Consider the following 25,281-nt stretch of genomic DNA (forward strand, 5'->3'; position numbering starts at 1 on the left):
AATATTGTTAATATTCTAGGTGGCTGAGGAGGGACTCCAGAGAAATGATCCTTTGAGGAATTTTTAGTGCAATGAATGATATTTTCACTAGAACTTACCATATTCTAATACGTGTGGAGCTTTTGTACCACCAAGAAACAATACTCTTCACCTTATGTAAATGAAGCTACTGGAGCATGGAATGATTGTAATGCCAGACACCAGGTAAAAGAGCCAGCCAATCACAGAGGGTGGCTAACATTTCTATGACTACCTTTCCTTTTTTGTTTGGTAAGTAATTTTGATGCTCCACTTTCACAAAATTCTATAAATGTTTGCCTTTAATTGGTAAGTGAAATAAAGTAATCAATCTCCTTTGAAAACACAAAAACAAAAGCCTTAAGCTCTGGTCCTGCGTGTTCCAAAAAAAAGTTGTACTTCCTAAAGATATTTGCTGAACAAAAGCAAAACTTGCCCTACTGAAAGGCAGAAATGAAGGGGCAAAACCTACCACATGTGCAGGCTTTTCTTCTCTGGCACAGGATCAGTGAGAAGTTTTCTCCCACATCCCTGGCTGGTCACCCTACTCCCTACCCCAATCCTTTCCAGTTGGTGGTCAGTGATTATTTAGTGGGCAGCACACTCTAGTGGAGGGATCCAAAGCCAGGAGCCAGAATGCCTGGGTTCTGCTCCCTTCCACTCTCGGATGGGCCTAAGAGTAGTCAGCTGTCTTAACCCACACATGGAGCAGCCAAAGGGAGGAAGTGTAGAGGTCTATGATTTTTTTTCCCAGAGTTCCTATCCTAAGAGATTGTGGTAATGTTGTGAGCAAACAATAACCAAAGAAGTGGTCAACAAATGAATGAAATGTGGCCAGTTATCAGTGAAGCAGCACTCTAACAAAAAGGCAGCCAATAAAAGGAGCAGTGCCTGCCGAAAATCTGACGTGGAACTTGGCGCACCTGCAAGAGGTCCAGCAGTCTCTCCCAGCTTCTGTATACACAACCCTGCCCATGAGCCTTCATCCCGGGGAGAAACCCACATGGACTCTGGTGCCCCTTTTTTTTTTTTTTTTTTTTTTTGACAGGCAGAGTGGACAGTGAGAGAGAGACAGAGAGAAAGGTCTTCCTTTGCCATTGGTTCAGCCTCCAATGGCCGCTGCGGCCGGCGCACCACGCTGTTCCGATGGCAGGAGCCAGGTGCTTCTCCTGGTCTCCCATGGGGTGCAGGGCCCAAGCACTTGGGCCATCCTCCACTGCACTCCTGGGCCACAGCAGAGAGCTGGCCTGGAAGAGGGGCAACTGGGACAGGATCGGTGCCCTGACCGGTACTAGAACCCGGTGTGCCGGCGCCGCAAGGCGGAGGATTAACCTAGTGAGCCGCAGCGCCGGCCACTCTGGTGCCTTTTTAAAAAAGATCTTTATTCACTCAAAAGACAGAGTGACAGAAAAAGAGGCAAGGAGGGAAAGAAAGAGATCTTCCAACTGCTAGCCTGCTACCTAAATGGCTGCTAAGGCCAGGGCTAGAACTCCATGCTGGTCTCCCATGGAGGTGACAGTGATCCAGGTGCTTGCACTATCTTCCAGTGCTCTCCCAGGCACAGTTTCAAGAAGTTGGATCAGAAGCAGAACTTCCTGTGGCAGTTTAACCTACAACACCTGACTGTGATGTCTTAACTACGCTGTCTCCTCTTAGATTACATGCATCTCATACAGAGTTCTTTTTACTATGAATACAACGCTAACCCACAGTGAATTAAAAATACTACTACTGGTGCTAGTGACGCGGCATCGTAGGTAAAGCGGCCACCCACAGTATTGGCATCCCATATGGGCACCAGTTCGAGTCCTGACTGCTCCACTTCTGATCTAGCTCCTAGCTAATGACCTGGGAAAGCAGTAGAAGATGGCCCAAGTGCTTGTGCCTCTGCACCTGCATGGAGACCTAGAAGAAGCTCCTGGCTTCAGATCAGCGCATCTCTGGCCACTGCAGCCATCTGAGGAGTAAACCAGCAGATGGAAGACCTCTCTCTCTCTCTCTCTCTCTTTCTCTCCACCCCCCTATAACTCTCCCTTTCGAGTAAATAAATAAACCTTTATAAAAAATAATACTACCGGCCGGCGCCGCGGCTCACTAGGCTAATCCTCCGCCTTGTGGCGTCGGCACACCGGGTTCTAGTCCCGGTCGGGGCACTGATCCTGTCCCGGTTGCCCCTCTTCCAGGCCAGCTCTCTGCTGTGGCCAGGGAGTGCAGTGGAGGATGGCCCAAGTGCTTGGGCCCTGCACCCCATGGGAGACCAGGATAAGCACCTGGCTCCTGCCATCGGATCAGCACGGTGCGCCGGCCGCAGCACACCTACCGGGGCGGCCATTGGAGGGTGAACCAACGGCAAAAGGAAGACCTTTCTCTGTCTCTCTCTCACTGTCCACTCTGCCTGTCAAAAATTAAAAAAAAAAAAATACTACCAACGTATACTAAGCACTTGCTGTGGTATTAGCAGTCTTACTATGAGTTTTACATGTTATCTTTTATTTAATTTCCTATCCTTTAAGATTGGCCCTATTATTATCCTGCTTTTCAGATGAAAAGGCTGAGACTTGAAAGAAAGAGTACCTGCTCAGTATCCCCTGGCTGGTAAGCACTGGAGCTGGAATTTAAACCCAGGGAGTCTGATTTCAGGACATACTCACTTAACCCCAACACCAGGCCCTCCCTTCATAGCATACATGTCCGTAGTCTAAGAGTGAAGCATCGTTTCTGCCTGTGCCCCCTAAGACACTTCTCCAGTCAGATACTTACCCAGATAGGTGAGTTGTCTCAGCTGGCTGCTGAAGAACCAGTCACAGCTTTGGTCCTGACCAGGGGATGGAAGAGACAGAAGGGAGCGGCCCACTTGACTCCCACAATGTATGAGGACGTCAGGATAAGGTGGCACATCTGTGTGCACCAGCAGGAGGTAATTCCCATGAGCAAAGTTGTCAAATGTTGCTGAGTACTGGAAAGGAGAAAAAAATACAACAGTGTTCAATTAGTAAGAAAGTTGTGCCAAAATGAACTATAGAAAACATAGTTAGAACCATTTAGAAATAGGATAATGTAGACCTGGACAGCTAAAAGACACAGGCACAGGTCTTGAATTCCTTTTCAGCTTTCCCCACAACTTGAAAAGGCAGGCAACGATGAGTGTCAACTATTTACAACAATACTACCAGTGCTGGAGCACTTATCAGACAATCAGGCAGTCTTCGTTTGAGTCATTTATGCCTTGGTGGTTGCTTTTCCTGTCCCACGTTATAGCTGATGAAGCTGACACAGGCATAAGTTCAGTAACTTGCCCCATGTCACAAAGCAGGGCCATGCTGGGCCCAAGGTTTCCACCTCTAGAATCATACCCTACTGCCTTCACTTTATGAAAATTCCCCAAAATGTGCACATGGGAATCTCAAGGAAATGAACAACAGGGACACATCCTTTCTGACAGTCATAGTGGAAAGAACAAGATCCTGTTCTGAATTCCTCCTAACTATGGTATACCTGAAGCAACTTCCATCTATCATATGCTATCCCGTTAGGGGATATTTATGACAACACAAGAGGACAGAAATGTACTGAAAGGAAGAAAAGCTGAGAGAATCCACTCCATTGGGGGGAGGGCATAAAATGCATCCACTTTTCACATGACTGTCCCTATTTTTACTTCCCCTAGGTAAAATTCCTTCAACCTAAACCAGCCTGGGAACTCACATGGACCTCTTTTTGCAACTTAACTTTTTACCACAAGGTGGCAGTATGAAATGTGTAAATGCCTGGTTAAGACATTTTCTCTGGCTGCAGACACTTCTATTGGGATCTGTTGGGTTTTGATCTGTAATTTTAAAAAAAATGCAATTCTACAGTGTTCTTAGAGACTAATTTTCATTGAATTAATTAATTTAAAATTTCAAGAAAAACCATTCTGCACTCAAGATTGAGATTTAAACAGATTCTTAAATTTCCAAGTTAAAAAAATCCAAATCTTACATCCAACATCTACTCATCATGCAGCTGTTGCTTTCTTTATCAGCATCAGGCAATGATTAATATTTGCAACCTATTTCCCAGAAGAAAAATCAGAATTCCTTATTGGGAATGGGGCACTTCAATGAATGGAGTCCTGGGGTTACCTGCAGAGAGCTGTAGATCCAAGGATTCTCAAATCGCAATGAGTAGGTCTCTTGGTCCAAGAGCAGAGCCATCCAGCCATGAAGGTTAGACAATGTGTCATCTACGTAATTGACAGTGGTTGACTTATTTCTGCTGTCAGTCAAGGTTAAATTGTAAGAAACATCAGGAGCATCAGTTCTAGGTTGATTTTAAAAGAGAAACAAATGGAACAAATGAGTTCTAAAGTTATTTGCCTATTCCCAATCAAATTCTCCCCTCACCAAATATAATACACTTTTTCTTTTTTTTTTTTTTAATTCTTATATTCTTTGTACATCAATGAAGGTTTTGGTAATCACCATGTAGTTCAAAACAGCCCACTGGATAGCTGTCATTGAATTTCTTGCACATTTCACTGGCCTAATATCTGCTAATGGGAATGCTCAGATCTTAAGCCACTAAGAAATGTTACCCTAATGAGTTTATATGTACCAGGACCACATACTTTAACAAAGAAATGTGCACAGGCAGAATTATGCCATAGGTCAGCTTCATCAATAATGGAGAATATATTATTTTTATTATGACATATTCCTATAGTGAGTATAGTGAGCAGTGACTGAGACTCAGGACCTGACATGCCTGGATACTCAGACACCCTGCTGCAATCATCCAGCAGGAGTGGCTTTGTAGCTGATAATGAGGTAGCCTAGCTCTTCTCCTTGCAGTTTATCAAATTTCCAATGCTCACTGCCATTATAGAACCTTAGTGTTCTTGAATTTACTTCTTAAAAACAAATATTGTGGGTGCACACTTGGTGCAGCAATTAAGACAATGCGTGGAATGTATGCATACCAAATCAGAGTGCTGGTTCTAGTACGGGCTCTTCTAGTTCCACACCAGCTTCCTGCTTATGCACTCTCTAGAGGCAGCTGGCCCTGCCACTCGTGTGGAAGCCTGGATTGGGCTCCTGGTTTCAGCATTGCCCAGCCCTGGCTAATGAGGGCATTTGAACAGTAAATTAGTCAATGAAAGATGTCTAATAGATAGATATAGATAGATAGATATCTATCTCTCTCCTCTTGAAATAAAATGAAAATAGATCTAAAATTTAAAAAATGGACATAAGTTGTGAGATCCTTAAGTTAGAGATGTCTTCCTCTTGAAATCCTCTGCCCTGGCCCAGGGCACTTTACACAATGGCATTCAAATCATATGTATTTTGGAATGAAAAATGCTGGATAAGATCTTACTTTAAAAGTAGTCAGGGCCATTTTCCTAATGTTTATAAAGGGTTTTGAGAAAAACTGCATTTTACCAAATGAGGAAGTTGAGGCAGAATATGGTAAAAGTGATATGTGAATGTCATGGGCTACAGCTATAAATTTATGACCCAGTATCCCCCAAATTATTCTATACAGCCCATCCAGTGAGTGATTTTAAGACTACTAAAATATAAATATTTTTATCCACATGCTAAGATCCTAAAACAAAGTCAAAATAGAAATTAAAATAATGTGAATGTCAGAAAGAAAAAAAAAACACACATTGTAATTGTCCTTTCCCTTTTTGGTTTTCATGAGAATCTTTAACTGTCGTGTTTTGCTGTAGGCAGATAATTAAATTCTCAAAGCAGAAGAAAATAAGACAAAGGAGGATGTTTGTTTGCACATTGAGGTGGGGCACAAGTGTATCTAAAGCTGATTAATAAACCATGGCATATTATAAAAAGCAACTTTCAGTGTTGAATGCTAGGCATTGAAGCCAGAATTAAATGGGTATAAATTGGAAATAAAGATCTGTGCACAATGGAGGGTGTGAACTTGAACAGATACCAATGCTTTTTCAGCTTTAGTTTCTTCTTTAAATAAAATTCATCATTGTAAATATATATTTACTTAGCTGCAGTGAAACTTAAACAATGTAAAGCACTCAGTAGCCTTAACCATGCCCATCAATGCCTATATACAATTCACCTGGTACAGAACCTCAACTGTGCCAGATTGGTCACTCTGTATAACTTATCTCAGTGTCTGGAATTTTACCCAGGATATTTGATCATTTAAAATCATACGCCAAACCTTTCCCAATACAGAGCACTGACCCTAGCTATGCAGCATATATATTTCTTTTAAGATTAAATATGCTCATTTCATCTCTTAATTAAATGAAATAAAATGGACAAAGAAATGCTCAAGGCATTTTGAAATAAAATAACTATTCATTCCCCAGATTTTCTTTTTTTTAAAGATTATTTATTTATTTATTGAAAGTCAGAGTTACACAGAGAGAGGAGAGGCAGTGACAGAGAGAGAGATCTTCCATCCAATGGTTCACTCCCCAATTGGCTTCAACTGCTGGAGCTGTGCTGACCAGAAGCCAGGAGCCAGGAGCCTTCTCCGGGTCTCCCACGTGGATGCAGGGGCCCAAGACTTGGGCCATCTTCTACTGCTTTCCCAGGCCACAGCAGAGAGCTGGATGGGAAGAGGAGCAGCTGGGACTAGAACTGGCGCTGACGTGGAATGCCAGTACTTCAGGCCAGGGTGTTAACCCACTGAGCCACAGTGCTGCCCCCCCTCCAGATTTTCTTATGCATTATTCACCTAACCTTCAGATCTTGCAGAAGGGGAAAAACATCTTCCAGTTTTTAGGCCTCAGATACTTAAGGATATTTCCCCACCACTTACATCAGGCCTTAAGTCGGAACTAGAGGACAATAATTAACTCATGATTATCTAATAATCTGAGAATCAGAATGGTCCTGAAGCCATACGTGCCAACTTCCACTCCACTGCATAAACCCCTCTGTGATATTTCTTCCTTTCCCATCTTCTAGCTGAGCTTGTTCACATTCTCAAATAGAAGACTGTTACATTTGTGGAATTTATTTTTAAATTATAATCTTCAGAAAACTATAAGAATGCTAAAGTCCCTTCACATTTACCTTACTTCTTTTTTATTAATATTAAGAGAACAGATTGCATACATTCCATATGTACAGTTCCAAGAGGCAACCACACTTCCCTCCCTCCTCCCCATCCCTCACTTTCCCTCCCCTATATTCTTTTCATCAGTCTTTGCATTTTAATCCACACTACCTTGACAGGCTTACTTCACCACCAACCATAATATTCAACAACTAGGAAGACCTCAGTTACACAGGAGAATAAACAAGGGCTAAAAAGCACAATTATATCATAAGATGTCCATTTCATTCTTACACATTTTTTGTATTCTATATTAGCTGCAAATAACAGAGAAAACATATGGTATTTGTGTTTTTAAGACTGGCTTATTTTGGCCGGCACTGTGGCTCACTAGGCTAATCCTCTGCCTGCGGCACCAGCACTCCGGGTTCTAGTCCTAGTTGGGGCGCCGGTTCTGTCCCAGTTGCTCCTCTTCCAGTCCAGCTCTCTGCTGTGGCCTGGGAAGGCAGCGGAGGATGGCCCAAGTGTTTGGGCCCTGCACCCATGTGGGAGACCAGGAGGAAGCGCCTGGCTTCGGATCGGCGCAGCGCACCAGCCATGGCGGCCATTTGGGGGGTGAACCAACAGAAGGAAGACCTTTCTGTCTCTCTCTTTCTCTCACTGTCTAACTCTGCCTGTCAAAAAAAAAGAAAGAACGAAAGACTGGTTTATTTCATTAAGCATAATGGTTTCCAGTTGCATACATTTTGCTGTAAAAGACAGAATTTCATTTTTTTATGGTTGAGTAATATTCCATAGTGTACATACACATTTTTTTTATCCAGTCATCAGCTGATGGACATCTGGGTTGAGTCCATGTCTTAGCTATTGTGAACTGAGCGAAAATAAACATGGGGATACAAATAACCCTTTCATATGATGATTTAATTTCATTTGGGTAAATAATCACAAGTAGGATAGTTGGGTCATATGGTAGATTTATTTTTAGATTTCTGAGAAATCTCCATTTTGTTTTCCATAATGGTTGTACAAATTTATATTCCCACCAACAATGGACTAAGGTACTTTCTGCCTATATCCTCACTAGTATTTATTATTTTTTGATTTTTGCATGACAGGCATTCAAAATGGAGTGAGATGAAACATCATTGTTTACTTGCATTACTAGCTCAGGCTAGCCATCCTGAGCATTTTTTATGTGTCAGACAGACATTTGTATTTCATTCTTGAAAAATACCTGCTCATGTCCTTTGCCTGTTTATTAGCTGGATTATTTGTTTTGCTGTTGTTGAGATTCTTTTATAGATCCTAGATACTAATCCTTTACCAGTTCTACAACTTGCAAATATTTTCTCCCATTCTGTTGGGTGCCTCTTCGCTTTGTCCAATATTTCTTTTGCAGTGCAGTAGCTTCTTAACTTGGTGTAATCTCATTTATCTATTTTTGCTTTATTGCCTGTGCTTCTGGAGTCTTTTTAAAGACGTCTTTACCTAGGCCAATGTCTTGAAGACTTTCCCTGATGTTTTTCGCTAGTGATTTCTTGATATCGGATCATAGATATAGGTCTTCGATCCAATTTCAGGTGATATTTCCATACAGTATAAGGTAGGGGCCTTGTTTCATAGTTCTCCATGGTGTGATTTTAGCTGGTTTTCAAAGATTAGTTGGCTATAGATGTATGGATTTATTTCTGGGGTTCCTAGTCTATTCCATTGGTATACATGTCTATTTTGTACCAGTTTTGATTATAACTGCCTTGTAAGAAGTCTTGAAACATGGTATTGTGATGTCTCCAGTTTTGTTTTTGTTGTTTAAGACTCTGTTAGCTATTTGGGGTCTCTTATGTTTTCATATGAATTTCAGCATGTTTTTCCCTAGTTCTAAGAATTCATTGGTGTTTTGATTGGAATTTCATTAAGTCTGTAAATTTCTTTGGGTAGTATGAATATTGTGATAATATTATTGCTTCCAAATCATGAACACAGAAGATTTTACTTTTTTTTTTGGTGTCTTCTACTTCTTTATTTAATATTTTGTTAACATTCATTGAGATCTTTCACCTCCTTGGTTAAACTTATTCCATAGCATTTAATCATTTGTAGCTATTGTGAATAGGACTGATCTTACAAATTTTTTCTCAGCCATGGCATTGTTTGTATTTACAAAGGCTATTGATGTTTGTGTGTTGATTTTATATCCTACAGCTCTCTAACGAGTTCCGAAATTCACCAAGTGGAGTGTTTCAGCTCTCTTATTTATATGATCATGTCATCTGCAAACAGGGAAAATTTGACTTCCTCCATTTTAATTTGGAACACTTTGATTTCTTTTTCTTGCCTAATGGCCGTGGCTTAAACTTCCAGAACTACACTGAATAGTAATAGTGAGAGTGGGAATCCTTGTCTGATTCGGTATCTTAGTGGAAATGCTTCCAACTTTTCCCCTTTCAATATGATGTTGGCTGTGAGTTTGTCATACATTGCCTTGATTATGTTGAGGAATGTTCCTTCTATAACCAATTTGCTTAAGGTTTTCATCAAACAAGGATGTTGTATTGTATCAAATGTTTTCTCTGTTTCTATTGAGGTAGTCACATACTTTTTGTTCTTCAGTGTGTTAATGTGATGCATCACATTTGTTGATTAGCATATGCAAACCATCCCAGCATACCAGGGATAAATCTGACTTGATCTGTGTGAATGATCTTTCTGATGTGTTGTTAGACTCAACTGCCCAGCATTTTGTTGAGGATTTTTGTATTTGTTCATCAGGAATATTGGTCTATATTTCATTTTCTCTGTTGTATCTTTTTGAGGCTTAGGAATTAAGGGGGTGCTGGCCTTATAGAAGGAATTTGGGAGAATTCTCTCCCTTTCAGTTGTTGGAGAAGAATTGGAATTACTACTTCTTTGAAGGTTTGGTAAAATTCATCAGTGAAGCCATCAGTCCTGGACTTTTCCTTGCAGGGAAGGTCTTTATTACTGATTCAATCTCTGTCTTGATTATTGGTATATTTATGTTTTCTATGTCTTCATGACTTAATTTTGGTAGAATGTATGTGTCCATAAATCTATCCATTTCTTCTAGATTTTTCAAATTTTTTTGCCATATAGCTGTTTGTAGAAATTTCTGATGATTCTTTTCATTTCTGCTGTATCTGTTGTTACATCTCCTTTTTCCTCTTTGATTTTATTAATTTGGGTCTTCTCCCTCTTTTGGGGGGGTGGGGTTAGTTATATCAATGGTGTATCAATTTTATTTTTTTCAAACATCCAGCTGTTCATTTTGCTGATCTTTTGTGTTTTTTGTTTCAATTTTATTTAGTTCTTCGCTAATTTTAATTGTTTCTTTCCTACTAATTTTGGGCTTGGTTTGTTCTTGCTTTTCAAGGTCCTTGAGATGCACTATCAGATCATTTATTTGATGTCTTCCCAATTTTCTGATGTAGGCACTAATTGCTATAAACTCACCTCTTAGGAGTGCTTTGGTTGCAGCCCATAAGTTCTATATGTAAGGTTGTCATCTTCATTCTTTTCTACAAATTTTTTGATTTCTATTTTGATTTCTTTTATGGCCCACTGATTATTAAGATTCATGTTTTTCAGTCTCCGTGTTTTTGCATGCATTCTAGAGATTCTTGAGTTATTGATTTATGGCTTCATTCCTTTATGGTCAGGAAAGATGCATAGTATGATTTCAATTTTTTTGATTTGTTGAGAGTAGTTTTATGGCCTATAATATGGTCTATCCTAGAGAAAGTTCCTTGCACTGATGAAAAGAAGATATATTGCTGTGGGAATGAAATGTTCTGTAGTTATTAATTAGGTTCATTTGGTCCATAGTGTAGAATACCTCTGTTGTTTCTTTCTTGATTTTCTATCTATTTGATCTGTCCATTGATGAAAGTGGGATGTTGAAGTCCCCCATTATTATTGTATTGGAATCAATGTGTCCACTTAGATTTAGTAATGTTTGCTTAAATAGCCAGGCAGCTGATATTGAGTGCATATAGATTTAGTATAGTCACATGTTCCTGTTCAATTGATCCCTTATAACTACATAATGCCCTTCTTTGTCTCTTTTAACAGTTTTTGTTTGTGTTAAAATGGATTGATTTTGTTTGGTATCAGAATGGCCACACCTGTTCATTTTTGCTTTCTGTTAGCATGGATTATATTTTCCATCCTTTCACTTTCAGTCTGTATGAATCTTTGTTGGTGAGGTGTGTTTCTTGTAGGCATAAAATGATGGGTCTTGTTTGTTAATCAATTCAGTCAGTCTATATCTTTGAATTGGAGAATTTAGGCCATTTACATTCAAGGTTATTATTGATATGTAACTACATGGTCCTGTCAATTTTTATAAATATTTCTACTGTCTGCTTTTTATTTCTTTTCTACTCTTACTAGATTTTCTCCTGTCACATTCTTTTTTAAGTTTTATTTAAGTCATACAAGACTCATGCACTTTACATATACAGATTTAGGAACATAGTGATTCTTCCCACCCCAACTCCCTCCCACCCATGCTGCAAAAATTCTTCCTCCTCTTTCTCCCATTCTCACCCTTAATTTTTACAAAGATCTCTCAGTTTACTAAATTATTGTATAGGTAACCCTATACTAAGTAAAAAAAGTTTAGCAAATAGTATGAAGAAAAAAATACTGTTCCTCAACAACAGAGACAAGGGTTTCAAACCATTATCAAATCTCACAATGTCCATTTCACTCTAATACATTATATTTTAGGTACTCTATTAGTTATCCCTTATCAGGGAAAACACATGAAACCTGTCTTTATGGGACTGGCTTATTTCACTAAGTATAATGGTTTTCAGTTGCATCCATTGTATCACAAAAGACAGGATTTGATTATTTTACAGCTGAGCAGTACTCCAGAATCATATATATTCCATAATTTCTTTATCCAGTCTTCAGTTGATGGACATCTGGGTTGATTCCATATCTTAGCTATTGTGAATTGAGCTGCAGTGAACATGAGGGGTACAGATAACTCTCAAATGCTGACTTCTTTTGGTTTGGGTAAATTCACAGGAGTGGGATGGCTGGATGATATGATAGGTCTATTTTCAGATTTTTGAGATATCTCCATACTGTTTTTCACAGTGGCTGCACCAATTTACATCCCCACCAACAGCAGACTAGGGTACTTTTTTCCTCACATCCTTGTCAGCATTTGTTGCTTATGGATTTCTGTATCAGAGCCATTCTAACTGGGGTGAGATGAAACATTGTGGTTTTGATTTGCATTTTACTGATGGACAGTGATCATAAAGATTTTTTTCATATGACTGTTGGTCAGTAAAATTTCCTCTCTTGAAAAATGCCTGTTCAAGTCCTTGCCCATATCTAAAGTGGGTTCTTTGTTTTGTTGTTGTTGAATTTCTTAAGCTCTTTGTAGATTCTGGATAGTAACCTTTTATCAGTTGCATAGTTTACAAATATTTTCTACCATTCTGTCAGTTATTACTTCACATTGAGAAGTGTTTCTTTTGCAGTTTAGAAGCTTCTCAGCTTGAAATAATCCCATTTATCTGTGCTTTTGATTTCTTTTCCAAGAAGTCTTTGCCTATGCCAGTGTCCTTCAGCGTTTCCCCAATGTTCTCTAGTAATTTGATGGTATTGGTTCATAGATCTAAGTCTTTGATCCATTTTGAGTCAATATTTGTGTAAGGTGTAAGGTAGGGGTCTAGTTCTGTACTTCTGCATTGCCTTCACATTCTTTCTTAATGATGACTATCATGCTCTGATTCTCTGTGTAGCATATCCTCAAGATCATTTGAAAGGCTGGCCATGTGATGACAAATTCTTTCATTTCTGTTGTTTGGAAAGGTCTTTATTTAACTTTCATTTATAAATGAGGGTTTGCTGGATACAGTATTCTGGGTTGACAGCTCTTTTATCTTAATACTTGGACTATATCTCTCCATTCTTTCCTAGCCTGTAGAGTTTCTGATGATAAACCAGCTGTTATTCCAACTGGGGATCCTTTGAATGTAATCTAATGTTTCTCTTGTGCACATTGTAAAATCTTTTCTCTATGCTTTACTGTAGAAAGATTGACTATAATGTGTCATGGATAAGATCTTTTCTGGTCATGTCTATTGAGAGTTCTATGTGCTTCCTGTACTCGGATGTCCCTATCTTTCTCCAAATTAGGGACGTTTTGCTGCTTTTTCACTAAATAGGCTTCCTAATCTATTCTGTCTTTCCATACCTTCAGGAAATCCTCAGATACCTATGTTTGGTCATCTGATAGCATCCCATAAATTTCAAACACTATTTTCAGTATTTCTATTTTTTGTGTGTGTTCTAGCTGGATTTACCTTCTAGCTTAGATAGCCTGTGTTCTGCCTCACTAAGTCTGTTGTTAGGCTTTCCAGTGTATTTTCTATTTGACATATTGAATTCTTCATTTTGAATATTTCGATTTGATTTCTCTTCAATATCTCTATCCCTGGCTGGCGCTGCGGCTCACTAGGCTAATCCTTGCCTGCGGCGCCTGTACTCTGGGTTCTAGTCCCAGTAGGTGCGCCGGTTCTGTCCCGGTTGCTCCTCTTCCAGTCCAGCTCTCTGTTATGGCCCAGGAAGGCAGTGGAGGATGGCCCAGGTGTTTGGATCCTGCACTCACGTGGGAGACCAGGAGGAAGTGCCTGGCTCCTGGCTTCAGATCGGCACAGCACGCCGGCTGTGGTGGCCATTTGGGGAGTGAACCAACGGAAGGAAGACCTTTCTCTCTCTCTCTAACTCTGCCTGTCAAAAAAAAAATCTCTATCCCCCAGCAAAATTTTTCATCCATGTTTTGTATGGATTTCTTTATCTCATGTATTTATTTCTCTGTGTTTTTGAGCAATCTTATGATCATTCTTTTGAATTCCTTTTCAGGCATTTCATGAATCTTTTCATCTTCACATTCTGATATTAAAGTGTTATTGTGTTACTTTCGATGAGTCACATTGTCTTCTTTGTTCATGTTTCTTGTATTTCTTCATTTATTTTTAGGCATTTGTAGAAATACTTGTTGGATTTTTCCTCTGGCGGCTGTTATCTTTGAACTATGCCTGTGTGGCTTAGTGGAGTGTCTGTTTTTCAGTGGATATCCAGAGGCTTGTTCTCAGTCCCAGAAGGTGGCATCTTCTCCAGTCCCTGGCTGCAGGAGTTACCAGCCTAGTGTCCAATCAGGTGTTGCTGCATGTTTGCACTGTGTATGCAATCCCATGGCGTCTCTTCTTTCTCTAAAATTCCACTACAAACTTCTTTCCAATTCTCCCATGGAAATGCATTTATTTTGATTTTCTTCTATTATCTTCCCATGTCTTTTCCCTATTCAGCCATCTTGGCTCTCCCCATTATATTTCCTAACCTTTTGTCCTCAGTCATCCTAGTTCTTTCTTCTTCTATTGAATCAAGAGTCTGTCTAGCACAATAGTCCCAACCAATATATTTATTCAATGAAAATCATCTTATAAGAAATAAATTTATATTAGATTTGGTAAGAAGAGGCAAATTGGAAGTAAGAAATATCAAAAAAAGAGGACCTAAATGAAAAGTCTCTGTGAGTGAGATCCCAGTAGAAAGAATGGGCCATCAAAGAAGGAGGTACCTTTCTCTGAAGGGAGAAGAGAACTTCCACTTTGACTATGACCTTGTCTAAGTAAGATCGAAGTCAGCGAACTCAAGAGGCTTCCATAGCCTTAGAAACTCATGACTAGAGCCTAGGGAGATTTCTGATGCCATAAACAAGAGTGTCAAATTGTTAAACCAACAACAGGAGTCACTGTGTACTTACTCATGTGGGATCTCTGTCCTTAATGTGTTGTCCAATGTGAATTAATGCTATAACTAGTACTCAAACAGTATTTTATACTTTATGTTCTGTGTGGGTGCAAACTGATGAAATCTATACTTAATATATACTAAATCAATCTTCTGTATATAAAGAGAATTGAAAATGAATCTTGATGTGAATGGAATGGGAGAGGGAGCGGGAGATGGGAGGGGTGCAGGTAGGAGGGAAGTCATGGGGGTGAAAAAGCCATTGTAATCCATAAACTGTACTTTGGAAAATTATATTTACTAAATAAAAGTTTAAAAAAATAGATAAGTTTGGCTAGAGTAGGTATTGGGGTTGGTATTTAAAATCAGATTCCCCATGGTCCACTAGAAAATAATTCCACATTTTTCAATTTTTGAAAGCACATCCTTTCAGCTCTCATTGGGAAACATGGGCTCTGAAAAATTAATCACAAGACCTAAATCCAAGAGAGGACTGATATATCAAAGTGTCCAATTGATGATTTACAGTAAGAAATAAAACATTTATTACTTTTTGATAAGTAAATAAGCAAATGTTAAATGTATCAAAACACTTCAACTCACTACTGAATGTTATTTCTCTCCACCAGAGAAGGCTATTCAGAAAGTCACAATGAGTGCCAGGAGATTTATTAGAAACTTACTAATCAAAGGTAATAACTAATTGATTGTAAGTTATCAGAGTTTGATGTAGGCAACCCCATATCAATAGGATATTTGCCAACAGGACTTAAACATCCATTTAATAGTCAGAAAATTGCCATGGATCACATACAAACAGTACACACTAAAAAAAATAATAATAATTTGAGATTCTCGTTTAGGAAAATGCTAAGATTTCCTTAAAAATGCATGTGTCTCCTATTCTAGTCAACTTGTCTCAGTGAAGCCACTTTTATAGTATTACTATAGACCAGAGGAAGAACACTATTTGTTCAAATGTTTCCATAAGCTTACATATAATTCTCCCTGCCTTAATAACCTATATTTTTGCCATTCTTTTCTTACCTATCATTCCTACCTTCTTGACAGTTACATAAGTGTTTTATGTGATAGTGTAATTAGTTGGGTAGATATTTCCAAGATTTTTCTTAATTCCAGCAATGTGACCACAAAAATCCCTCTGTTCACTTTAATGGATTTAATTATTTCTCAAATTTTTTCCATTAGCAGAATATTTATAAGTCAATTTTTAGAGTGTTTTATGTTCTTATTTAGTTTCCATGTGTTGCAGATACAATTTTCAAAGGAATCATTTTTCAGAGTCTCTCTTCAGTTTCTGAAGGCCCCTATAAACATCAACCCCTCTCGAGATAGTATCAAACCACCAGGCTGTACTTTTCCTTCTGTCTTCTGTACATGTATTTTGATGCTTTTTTTCCCTTATAACCAGCATCTAATAATCTGATACTATAATCCTTTCTTCTTTCCCCTTATCCTATGCATTATTCCCCTCATGCATTGCCTTTTTAAAAAATAATATTTTATTTACTTATTTGACAGGTAGAGTTACAGATAGTGAGACAGAAGACAGAGAGAAAGGTTTTCCTTCCGTTGGTTCACTCCCCAAATGACCACAATGGCTAGAGCTGCGCTGATCAGAAGCCAGGAGCCAGGTGCAGGCACGCAAGCACTTGGGCCATCTTCTACTACAATACCAGGCCACAGCAGAGAGCTGGACTGGAAGAGGAACAACCGGGACTAGACCCGGTACCAAAATGGGATGCCGGCACTGCAGGCAGAAGATTAACCTAGTGTGCCACAGCACTGGTCCCCGCATTGTCTTTCAAATCTCTGAATTTATTCAGCTACATGAATTCAAATTTATTCAGGATCCAATTCCATAGGCACTCATGTGCAGCACTAGCTTTCTGTTGTACAGCCTAAGAAGGATGTTATCAAATATACCTTCATCACAGCAAGTAGTAGAAAAGGTCATATGGTACACTCTGAAAGTCAAAAACATAAAAGACCTATCCCTGAATAGGCAAGATGCCTTGATTGACCATTACCAGGGCCAAAAACAACCAACGTCAGATCAGCACTTAGCCATCTAGGCCAAATGCCAGCACTGACAGTGGTGGGCTCTCCTAAAAGCACCAAAAGAACATCAATAGTCAAAGAACACCATGAAGAAAATTTACCAACCATAATTACTACAATTTTCGCTTGCCCTAAATAGCCACCAATTTCCCGGTGCCCTAAATAGCCACCAATCTCCCTCTCTTTACTGTTAATGAAGCAAAGGAGCACACAAGTATTTCTAATTTGGAGGAGCCAAGGGAGTCTGCATGGGCCATTAGCAGCAGAGAGTTTCATTACTAAGGGAAGAAGTCTCTCCCTGAATTTCTCATGGCTTTATGTGCAAGAAATCAGAAGGCAACCAGTCCGTTTGAAGTGTTAACCCTTACCTCTGTATCAGCAACAGAGCCTGGGGACAATCGGAAACAGAAAAGGTCTATAAGGCTTACATGAAGCTTTTCTATTTTCCCTGGGGTACCGTAATTTTTATGCTTTATAAAAAATAATCAAACCTGTTTTAAATTAAGGGGTATGTTCTGTTATAAATATAACACTATTACTTGAGAAGACTTCCCAGAAAAAAAACACCAGTTTACCATACAAGTTGCTTAAACTGTTATGTAATTTAGTGCCCATGTACTGTGCAGAACTGTTGAATGTATACTGCCCACAAAGGATTTGCTAGCCAATCAACAATACCAATGAGAACAAATATTAACTCCCTGGTTTGTGTTTACCATTAGCTTACTTTTCCTCAGGGTCCATATCTCTGTGTATTAAGAAAAACACTGCATTGAGCGCTAAATACTCTTGATTTGGAACAATTGCGAAATAAACCCCTTATAATTACACATCTCCTCAGCCAGACACATCAAAATAGCTAGTCTCAAATGGTGCTGCAAGCATCTCGTGAATATTTGTGGTTGCTGCTGTTGCTCCCATCTTTTTACTGCATGAAAAGGAAAAAAAAAATTTGAGCACAGCCAACAAATATCTGTATCATGGCTTTGCATATGCATCTTTTGAAAGTAGACTGAGCTTGGATGGCACCGTGGCTCAACAGGCTAATCCTCCGGCTTGCGGCGCCAGCACACCGGGTTCTAGTCCCGGTCGGGGTGCCGGATTCTATCCCAGTTGCCCTTCTTCCAGACTAGCTCTCTGCTATGGCCCGGGAAGGCAGTGGAGGATGGCCCAAGTGCTTGGGCCCTGCACCCGCATGGGAGACCAGGAGAAGCACCTGGCTCCTGGCTTCGGATCAGCGAGATGTGCCAGCCGCAGCGGCCATTGGAGGGTGAACCAACGGCAAAAAGGAAGACCTTTCTGTCTCTCTCTCTCTCTCACTATCCACTCTGCCTGTCGAAAGAAAGGAAGGAAGGAAGGAAGGAAGGAAGGAAGGAAGGAAGGAAGGAAGGAAGGAAGGAAGGAAGGAAGGAAGGAAGGAAGAAAGAAAGAAAGAAAGAAAGAAAGAAAGAAAGAAAGAAAGAAAGAAAGAAAGAAAGAAAGAAAGAAAGAAAGAAACTGAGCTCATAACAGTCTTTTTCACAGAACCACCATTCCATATGCTGGCCTGCCACCATCAAGGCATATTTTATGTTCATCTTTTTTCTTTTTTTAAAAGATTTATTTATTTATTTGAAAGGCAGAGAAAGAGAGAGAGAGAGATTGATTTTCCATCCACTGCTTCACTCCCCAAATGGCTACAATGGCCAGAGCTGGGCCGATCCAAAGCCAGGAGGCAGAATTTTCTTCCAGGTCCCCCATGTGGTTGCAGGAGCCTAAGCATTTAGACCATCCTCCGCTGCTTTCCCAGACACATTAGCAGGGAGTTGGATTGGAATAGCAGTGGAGTAGTGGGGACTTGAACTGGCGCCCATATGGTATGCCAGCACTGCAGGCAGCAGCTTTTCCCAGTATACCACAGTACAGCCCCAGCAACTTTCTCTATACATAACTTTATTGTCTCAGAAATACTTCAATATTTCTCCAAATAGATAAGAAACCAAAAATGAAAGAAGCTACAATACTCATTCTCCAATTTTTTTTAATCTTTAAATTCAGATACAATATAGTCAGTAGAGAGTAAAGTTATATTATATAATAATTCTTGAGTTTCTAATGGGCATAGCCCACACATCACTCCTCCAAGGCATTTCAGATGTATATTTCTATCTTTGGTTAAAGATGGTCAAGAAAAAAATTATTGTAGAGAAGCCTAAAAATCAAATTGGCACCTGCCTCCTCTAAGGTAGCAGCTATAGCTTTTGCAACATACTTTCTGTTGTCACATTAGGACAAATACTTGATCTACTGAGCCCAGCATGAAGGGCTGCCTCAGAACACAAGAATACCATTGTTGGAGCTATGCAACCAGAGTGAGATACCCATTTGTCAGGAGTATTGGAAACAATGTTTTGCATCATATAGGAATTTAGAGTAAGAAGCTTGTCTTCCTCTCATACACATACACACCTGGTGCTATGGTGGAGTTTACAGACATCAGCTTACAGACTTGCCTCTCTTCCCAACTCTTTATTTAGTATTATCATGTTCTAGCTCCCAATAAAGAAGATGAGAGTATTTTTACCACAGTATTAGGCAGATGCTACAAGTCAAGGTTTTTTTAGTCTAGAGTGCTAAGTGGTTAAACATTTACCAGTACATAACTGTGCCCTTTTATTATTCATGAAACTTAAAAGCCATGTAATAGTGCTGCTGATATTCTTCAGTTTGGGGTCCATTTTGGTTTTTAGATCTTTATTCCATTTCTGTAACTTCTGCTGCAAGAGAGGATAATATATCTTACAATTTTCCTGCCTCATTCGGTATTTTTTTAAGGACTGAAAAGATACCATTAATGGAGCCAGGTCTATTTATCGTGGGAAGGAGAGGTAGGTGATTACTAGGGGGAAAGCTAGGCCAAAATTTCCATTTGAACTCTTCCTTACTTTTGCATTTACAGAGGTAGGGGGTGCCTCATACTTTGAATGGTGACACATTAAGAGCAGTTACATAGGTGAAAACTGAACGCAAGCACTACAGGAGAGGATATTAAGCAAGATCCAAGAATCAACATGATCAACAAGAACATTAACCACTTCTTTTCCAGGAAAGGCAGGAAGGAAGCAGCAGAATGTACTGAGGTACAGTGAATCAGAGTATGTCCTGAGAGACTCCAGATTTTATGACCACCAGGAGGTTTTGCTAGATCAGTACAATGTCATGAGATTATTGGACATTATTCTCTATTTTTCAGGAATTGGACTAAGTTACATTTGAGTAAATTTCATTGTCTTGCCAGGCATTGATTTTACAGAAACATAAAAGTCCACAGACTTTTTCTCAATTAGTAATGTGCTGTGCATTGCTTTTTTGAATAACAAAGGTAAGATAGTAACATTTTTTTGAAGATTTTATTTATTTATTTGAATGGTAAAGTTACACAGAGTAGTTCACTCCCCAAATGGCTGCAAAGGCAAGGGCTGCACCGATCCAAAGCCAGGAGCCAGAAGCTTTTGGGTCTCCCATGTGAGTGCAGTGGCCCAAGCATTTGGGCCATCTTCTACTGCTTTCTAAGGCCATAGGCAGAGAGCTGATTGGAAGAGGAGCAGCTGGGACACGAATTGGTACCCATATGGGATGCTGGCACCACAGGGTAGCGCTGGCCCCAAGACAGAAACATTTGAAAGACAGAATTTATTGGGCATTTACTACATGCCAGTCAATGACCTTATGAGATAAATGCTATATGTCCACTTTATTAAAAATTTTACTGAAAAAATGAAGCAAAATAAGGCAAAATACACATAAGGAGAGAAACTCTGACTTATACCCACAAATGAGTCTTAATCACCTCTCTATTCTTCAGTTTCTGAAAAACAATTCCACAACTATGAATATGTGCTGACTGTATTTATGAAGAACCTATGAAAAACTCAGAAATCCTGAGTGCCAGACTATAATATCATGCAAACTCTTCCAATTTTTCCTAACATCAATCTAGTCAATAATTGGAAGACAGAATCAAGGCTTGATTTTTTTGTTTTAATATCTAAATAAGTTGATCATAGCTGAAAAGGCTATAGAGTGCTCTAGACCATGGAAGCTAAGCATTATGAAATGAAAAGGGTAAAGAAGTTAAATGTGCTTAAGGGAAGGATGCAGAGAAGGGAGGGTGGAGCACTGAGAGATGACCCTGAAAGCAAGGCATGAAGTTTTGTAGGTGAAAAGTAAGAGCAGCCTGGACTAAAGAAGGGGAAGTTAGAAAGGAAGACTTATAAAGACTCAAGAGAAACTTTCTTAGGATATAAAATGTAGCTGGTGGGTAATTAATGTGGGAAATAGCATAAGAAGATGAGTCAGAGATGACTCCTTGTTTCTAGTTTAGACAGTATTTATCTCAGTGGGATTATGAAAACCCAGGGAAAGACCATTGTCAAGATGAGTTTGAGAAGGTTATTAAACAATATATGGAAATATTGGCAATATTGATGTTCAAAATAAATGTAGTATAACCTATTAATGCAAGTCCCAGATATCATCTTAAATTTTATAGTAGTCGCATTTTAAAAAGTAAAAAAAAAAAAAAACAGGTGAAATTAATTTGAATAACAGCTTTACCTCATATCCAAAATATCATTTCAACATAATCAATATAAGCAAACTATTGAGATACTTTACATTATTTTTTTCATACTGTCTTAGAAATATGGTACACAATTTACCTGTAACAATGCATCTGTTTGTACTAGCTACATTGCACTACTATGCTCAGCAGCCATACGTTTCTCATGGCTATAATGCTGGACAGTGCAGATTCTAAGAGTGGTCGGATAGAAGGGTCTGGAGAGCAATACAGTAGTGTAGACTGTAAGGAAAAATCAGGGATCCTTATTGAAAGTTAACTGATGCATGAAAAGAAACCTGGTCACCAGGGAAGCACATATGGCATGAGAGCAAAAAACATATCCTAACAGAATCCTAAAGAATACAAGCATTCAGGAGAAGTTTACAAGGAAATTGAGAAGGAGCACACACAAAATAGCTATTGATAATAGTATCCTTCTTCTGTATAATGATCTCTGTTTAGAAAAATTCATTTTACTAAATTTTGAGACGTATAAATTCAAGAATTATAGTGGGCATATCATCACTATTGGATCCCTGCAGAAAAAAAATAATGGCTATTGGTATACATTTCTAAAATAAGATCTTGGTTTTGCTTTGGTAGGGTTACCACCACCCTTGCCTCAACAGGAAGAAGATTGGTAGAAACAAAACCTGGGAAAGGAACCTTCTCCAGTAAACCTGTGGCTCTTATAGAAAGTATGTTTTTTAGAACTGGTCAAAGAGAACAATATCAGAAGCATTCACATGTAGATCAAATATGTCATCCTTTTAATAAAATATAAACTAGACTCTGCCTTATTGATAGTAGCAGTTTTTTATTCACCCAAATATTAAATGTTATGGCTAACTTAAAATATTTATATGCTTCTGTCAACCCAGCTGCTGGCACTGAGTTATAGGAACCAATAAAAATGGAAGTGGTACAAAAGTGGGCACCCATGAGACTCATACAAGGCAGTGAAGAACAAAAATAGAAGATTATCAACATCGTAAAAAGATGTACATGAAAATATACCAGAGAGTGGGCCTATCGAAGAAGAATTCAGACTCTTAGCTCTCGGTTTTCTCAAAGGGGGCCAGGAAATGTTGATGTTAGGCCTCATTCCCTGCTCTCTTGGGACTTCTTGCTGAGGGAGAGAGTAAGAGTTGAAAGTGAAGACTGCAGGGTGCTTGTGCCATATAAGATCTCCATCAACAAGCAACCCCAAAAGATCATGACTGTGAGAGTTTTGTAAATCAACTCTTAGGGCGCTTGCCCGAGGGCAAAATAGCACAACAAATTAATCCTTTCTCCATGAAATGCAGCAAAGTTTGTATCTAAGCTTAATTCAAATTGCTCATTAGCTCTGACATGTTTCTAATGAGGTTATAATGCTCTGGGACAAAGATCAAGCCACTGAACACAAATAGCTAGGGATAGAATCATAGAAAGTTAAAATTAGAAGGACTTTAGAGCAGTGCTACTCTAACAGATAATTTGAGTCACCTGGATATTCTGATTCAGGACAGCTGGGGTCTAGTCTGAGCTTCTTTCTAAGATGCTCCCTGGTAATGCTGATACTGCTAGTCTACTTTATTCTATAGGTGAGGGAACTATGGCCAAAAAACATCCTAGAAGCATGCAGAGACTTACTTACAGGCTAATATAAGGCAGTTAACTAATGGTCATAGACCTGTGGAACAATCTGAAAATTTTAAGTAGAAGTAGCGTGTTTACTCATCCTAGCTTTTGAGGGAATGCAAATATTTCCAAGACATGGAATTTTCCCTTTGGAAACCAAGAAAATTCCAGAAATAAACAAGAAGAATTTCTCATTCTACCAGAAACCTTTTGAGTCTAATTATAATATGGAATCAGGATCATGTTCTTGACATTGTCTGTCTCTGAATGGTGGGATAATGACCTACTGCCAAGCTGAGAACACATCCTAAAGATCTCAAAGAGTGATGCCTAGTCAAGAATGAGGCTCTGAAGAGCCTTCTAATACTACCTTGACAAATGCCTCCACAAGTGACAGCCTAAGTAGATCTCAAAGGCATAACAAGAGTATCAGGAACACATAGAAATAAATATCATAGAAGCATTTACTGTTCCTTTTAGCTACACAAGGCTATTTGAAAGAATGCATATAGGAAATAAATCACTAACTTTTGTAAATCTCAAAACACTTATTTTTGTAAAATCATCACAGGAATAATATAAATCAGGATACATTTCTGAGAATGATGGAAAAAGTCATGCTTTGCACAACCAAAATTAGAAATAAAAACACATCCCTCCATACTTAACTCATTGGAATTGGGCCCATTAAACTTAGATATAACGAACAGTCTGGAAAGCAAAAATGAAAATGTTTCATCCTATTCAGTGCTGACAGTGTATTTCTAAGGTCAAGATATCGATTCCATATACATCGAAAATGCAGAGTTAGTACAATCCTGACCACAATGACTCTCACTCTCTGGAGTTTACATGTTCAAATAAGATACCAAGGTGGTCTGATTGAATTAATCAACTTAATATTCATGGAATTAGGACACTTAAAGGAAGGAAATAAATGTAGCTAAATATATACAATGCATTTGAAATAGGTAAAACACAGAACCCTAGACACTCAGCAGTCATTACCTGCAAATTAAAGAGGGCACAAGCAATCCTATTATGCATTATAAACAGCCCAGCTGCTGATTTAATGGTAGTTTCAGAAGCATAGCCAAGGATTGCTTGCCCCGATATTAATAGGATATGTATTGTATAAACCCAATAGTTCATGAGATTAACAAGGAAAATGAACTGAAGTGAAGCAACTTTGCAAGTAATAGGTGGCATCAGCAATTACTTCCCTGGAGCGAACACTTAAAAAGGGCTTGGGGAAAGTACATGTATATAAATTAGAATGGAGATTATTCAAAATTTTTAATAATAATTTTAATTTTAATTCATTTCAAGTTCATTATTGGTTGTAACTCCTTTTTAAAAGGGTCTGTTAACTCAAAATGTCAATAAGAGGTCATGGGCTATGAGATCTGCTCCAACCATCTTGAAAACTAGCTACCATTACAGTCAGCCTAAAACTACCATGAATTCATAATTTGGCAACCATCAAAATTACTCTCATTTCACTTTCATAGAACTAAATATTTCAAATAATCTAGGAGGCAATTTTCCTTCTACACACCTCAACAGCCTGAATGATATATGCATGCATTTTGACAAGCTAAAAAGGACAGTGAATTCTACTTACAAGCCAATGGACATGCGATGAAAGAGAACATCTCCCTGACAGATGCTGCCATGGACAGTCTGACTAAAGCTCACATTGTCCAAACAAGAAGCTGGAAGGGTTTCCATAGAAGGAAGAATGTAGCTTCTATTTTTTCCAGACAGACATCCATCCAGGTCTTCCAAAATTGCTGCATGAGGATATGGAAAAGCTACCAAGTTTGGAGAATTTATGAAGGTCAACTGGTTGCTCTTCACAGTAAATCCACCTATAAATTGGAAGATATAAAGGCTTTTACACAATGGCACAAAAGGCAACTATCAAAAATGACAACTAAGTTACTGAATGCTTCCAGTACTTCAAATTGCACATTTATAGTTTTACACCTTGCTTATTCATTCAAGAACACCAGGGTCTCTGTACTGGACACAGTAAACACAACAGGGGTGGCACTAACCCTGCCATGAGCAGCCTGTGGTCTAGGGTCGTGACTTTCTACTAGAGGAAGTTTAGCCCTCCAGGG

General features: G+C 38.9%; 1 protein-coding gene across 1 annotated transcript in view; it reads right to left on the reverse strand.

Annotated features, from left to right (window-relative positions):
* PKHD1 (PKHD1 ciliary IPT domain containing fibrocystin/polyductin) overlaps window positions 1-25,281 on the reverse strand; it is a 531,849-nt gene that overhangs the window by 251,768 nt on the left and 254,800 nt on the right. Inside the window, exons 48-50 of the mRNA XM_062186248.1 lie at window positions 24,780-25,026; window positions 4,143-4,320; window positions 2,779-2,974 (exon numbers count right to left, since the gene is read on the reverse strand). Of these exons, the coding sequence (XP_062042232.1) occupies window positions 2,779-2,974; window positions 4,143-4,320; window positions 24,780-25,026 (621 nt within the window). The remainder of the gene's footprint in view (window positions 1-2,778; window positions 2,975-4,142; window positions 4,321-24,779; window positions 25,027-25,281) is intronic.

This window comes from Lepus europaeus, chromosome 3, assembly GCF_033115175.1.
Source record: "Lepus europaeus isolate LE1 chromosome 3, mLepTim1.pri, whole genome shotgun sequence".
NCBI classification, from domain to species: Eukaryota; Metazoa; Chordata; class Mammalia; order Lagomorpha; family Leporidae; genus Lepus; species Lepus europaeus.